This window comes from Brassica napus, chromosome C2, assembly GCF_020379485.1.
Source record: "Brassica napus cultivar Da-Ae chromosome C2, Da-Ae, whole genome shotgun sequence".
Taxonomy (NCBI): domain Eukaryota; kingdom Viridiplantae; phylum Streptophyta; class Magnoliopsida; order Brassicales; family Brassicaceae; genus Brassica; species Brassica napus.
In genome coordinates this window covers 44,393,179-44,396,909 of record NC_063445.1, presented here as the reverse complement: position 1 = coordinate 44,396,909, position 3,731 = coordinate 44,393,179, and the positions used below count along the sequence as shown (strand labels likewise).

At 32.0% G+C, this 3,731-nt stretch overlaps 1 protein-coding gene across 1 annotated transcript; it reads right to left on the bottom strand.

The window, feature by feature from the left end:
* Positions 1-351: 351 nt before the first annotated feature.
* LOC106381783 (GDSL esterase/lipase At5g45950) lies at positions 352-3,100 on the bottom strand. The gene is made up of 5 exons (XM_013821718.3): positions 2,733-3,100; positions 2,380-2,507; positions 2,033-2,266; positions 763-1,009; positions 352-643 (listed from the first exon to the last, which is right to left on the bottom strand). The coding sequence occupies exons 1-5, from the start codon at positions 3,004-3,006 to the stop codon at positions 453-455; spliced, it is 1,074 nt and encodes a 357-aa protein (XP_013677172.1). The 5' UTR covers positions 3,007-3,100; the 3' UTR covers positions 352-452.
* Between the last annotated feature and the right edge of the window lie 631 nt (positions 3,101-3,731).

Sequence of the window (3,731 nt, the reverse complement as noted above, 5' to 3'; positions counted from 1 at the left end):
GAATAATATTTTCACATAATTACTTTCTAGTTTGAAACATTAGATATAACATATCTTTTAATTTATAAAATAATTCTAAATTCGTAAGAGAATGATACTTTTCTCAAGAATAATATTTTCACATAATTACGTTATAGTTTGAAACATTAGATATAAGAGCATGATTATTGGGAAATTATTAGGGTGGAGTTTTTAGCGGAATATAAGAACCTGTCTCTTAACTTTTAACTAAAAAACTAAGAATTTTCTCTTAAAACTCTTATTTAAGAGCCGGTTATTAACTTTTTTAGTTAAAAGTTAAGAGACAAGTTCTTATATTCCGCTAAGAATCCTACATTAAGAACCCTCCGATAATCATGCTCTAACGTATCTTTCAACCTTTGTAAATTACATTATGGGATATAACATTAAATTATTCGTACCATGATAGAAATGCGAACATACAACATATTCTAAACAAGAAACTCTTCACTAATGGATGCAATTGCTTTTTTAACAATGATTTGATACATTCTTTGTGTTGGATGGACTGCATCCCAAAAAATATATTTGGTAGGATCTTTGCATACGTTCATATCTTTGCATGTCTCTCCATATTCATAGGTACCAGTTCCACAACATCCTTTTGAAGCTTCAAGGAAACCTACAAGTTGATTTTTTTATATAAGAAAATAATACTTATGAGATCTCTACTTTTGTGTTCTCTTATTACTAATTGAATTTTAAAGTTTATGTATGAAACAATCAGATCTATATTCTCACCAAATTTTCTTGGGGTTTTAATGGCTTCTTGGATGGTGGAATAAGCATCGACGAATATAGTTTTTAAACCAATTTTAGCTTGCAGAAGCTCGAGATTCTTGATGATTTTTGAGTTGAAGGAGAAGGCGATTTGGTTTAATTGATCAACGCAAGTCTTCTGCCCTTTTAGATATTTTATTAGGGGCATGCATCCCATGGGGGGAACTCCTACCACCACCAACCTTCTAGCTCCAAGTCTATGCAACATCTATGAAACAACAAGAACCAATCTCAGAAGCGGATTAGAATTTTATTTATATGATAAATGCAATATATATATATATATATATATATATGTTTAATGATGCCTTTGTTTGTATGAACATGTACCTATTAGAGTTTTCTAATCAGTTAATTCGGATTATCCAAATCAAACCAAAACTGGATTAAAAAATCAAGTTAAGAGTTTGTGATTTTTTAAAAAAATATACTGTGTGAATTAAATCTACAGTTACTCTGTTGTCATAAATCCTATTCAGTATAACATTCTGCCGATAGTGAAACAAAAATTGGACACCTCTAGTGGCCATATAAATATGGTTATAATAAGTTCCCCGATAAATGGGAATCAAAGTTTATTAGCTTAGTGGTTCAAGAAAATAAATGCAAAAATAAATTTACAACTAACAAAAAATAATAATTTTATATAATTGTGGATATGAATTGTACCCTTGGACAGGTTAAAAATCCGGACATGAAAATCGGAAATTCATGTCGTTGTAGGGTAGAAATTATTTATGGAAATTAAATTTTGTCAACAACCGGATATGATTCTTGGAGGTATTATTTTCTTAGACTCCGTGTCTCTTTCTCCCTCTATTTTTGTTGTAATTTATGACTTTTCACGTAATTCATTATCAGGACCCATACACATGACACATACACAAGATATTTGTCGATTTAATAAATTCAATAATTCTATACGCATTTATCGTAGCAGCTACACAGAGACGTTCTATTTGAGATAGTTGATAGTTCAAGCCGTAGTGTAATATATAGTTGTTACAAAAGGCCCAAGAATTAACATGTATAAAACTATAAATATTGACGAAATGTATTAATATATAAATATATTAATGTATATATTACGTAAACATGCATCATTTAGAAATAGAGGGAGTATCTAAATTAATACATGTAACATTAACATGTCGTCAAATATCGCTCTCATATATACACAGTAATATATCCATAGATACATTTAAGAGGTTTAATGGAGATGTATGCGTACCTTGGCGTCGTCAAGCATTCGGGAGGAGAGAAAGTCGATGTATTGTTCAACAGTGAATTGCTTTTGTCGAGTAAAATCGACTAAGTAATTTTGAAGAAAGTCATTTGATCCCATACTCATAAGAAATATCGCATTATTTATCATTTTTGCGCTCTCTAATGGTCCGACCAGTTTATTGAGGTGAATTTTGTAATGCAAAAAGTAAGTTGCTTGCGTCGAGAAACTCCACACGTTCTGTTCCACCCGGGAAAAGCAAATTGATTACAGTTTGACTTTATATTATAAGGCAAATTTGAACTTTATGTTTTTGTTAAAAGTAACAAAATAGGAAACATGTTCAGGCTTACGGATATATTAGCTGTGAGATCGTCATAACCGGAACCAGCCGAGGCAAAACTTGCACCGCGAGGTAGATCAACTTGCGTAAGGGTTGGATCAAGAAAAGCTGGTATAGGTGGGTAACCCATGGCCTCAGCTGAAGAAAATGCAAACCAAAAATGTAAGTTTGATGTGAAACTAGTTTCATAATAAACTATAAAATTATTTAGCATATAAAAGTCTTAAGATTAATATCTAGGGACTAATGTAAAGCTACCAAATACATAAGTTTTGATGTGAACATAATTCATAATTAAAAACAATATCTTTAGTGAACTTATAGAAAATTTAAGACTAATAAAAACTATAATGTCAAACATACCAATAAAATCAGGTGCGAGCAATCCATCACATAATCTTCCGGTGGATTTATGGTTCACGAAATTGCCACCATAAGGTGGAAAATTTCCTTTCAAATCGGTGTTAAGAAAATTATTGTTTCCTGGATCAACACTAGAATCTCCAAACACAACTATTGTTGTTACATTGTGCTTTGCAGCTAGCTGGCGGAGGAGGTGGACGTCCAAAGCCACGACCAAAGATGGCGACTGCAAAGCCATTGCGGCGAAAAGAAACATAAACATAGCAAACAACATTTTAATACACAGGAGACTGATCGAAGGACTTTTCTTTTGGTTAGAAAGTTCTTTTGGAGAGAAGGTGAATATGTCATGTGGTCTGTGTTGAGAATCTTCATATATATAGAGGTATATATATTTTTGATATGTAATAGTTGGAGTAATGAAGAATAATTTGATCAAAAAAAAAAAAAAAGAGGTATTTTTGACAGCTTGGCGTTCAGCTGTTGGTTGAGACATATAATGATGTAATGTACTTAGTAGCTAACGGAGAAATTCAATTTTGGTTCTTGAGTTGGTTTGGGTGTGAGAGACAAGAAAGTCATAAATACTTTATACTACTCACACGGCCCATCCCTTCTATAAAACAAGTAGAGCACTTGCTTTAAGCCACAAACTATTTATGAAATTTAAGGGTCTCCTACTATATATGCGGTGGGGCCGGAAATTAATGCATTCCCCCTTTTGGTCATGATGAAACACGAATGCTTATCACTCTTAAACTAACCAACGAGCAAATAACGATAAAGTTTTCGATGTGATATAATTTATGCTAATTTGTTAAGCATGGCTCTTCTTGTTTTAATTGTTTACGTAGATAGCCATATTAGGAGAGAACTAACATTCATTGTTCTGTATTTTGCATTGAAAATGTTCCCATAATCAGTACTTCATAAATGATCATGGTCTCTTTAATTACTGTAAAAGTTTGTTGTCATCATTTTCCGTAATAAACGAACAGT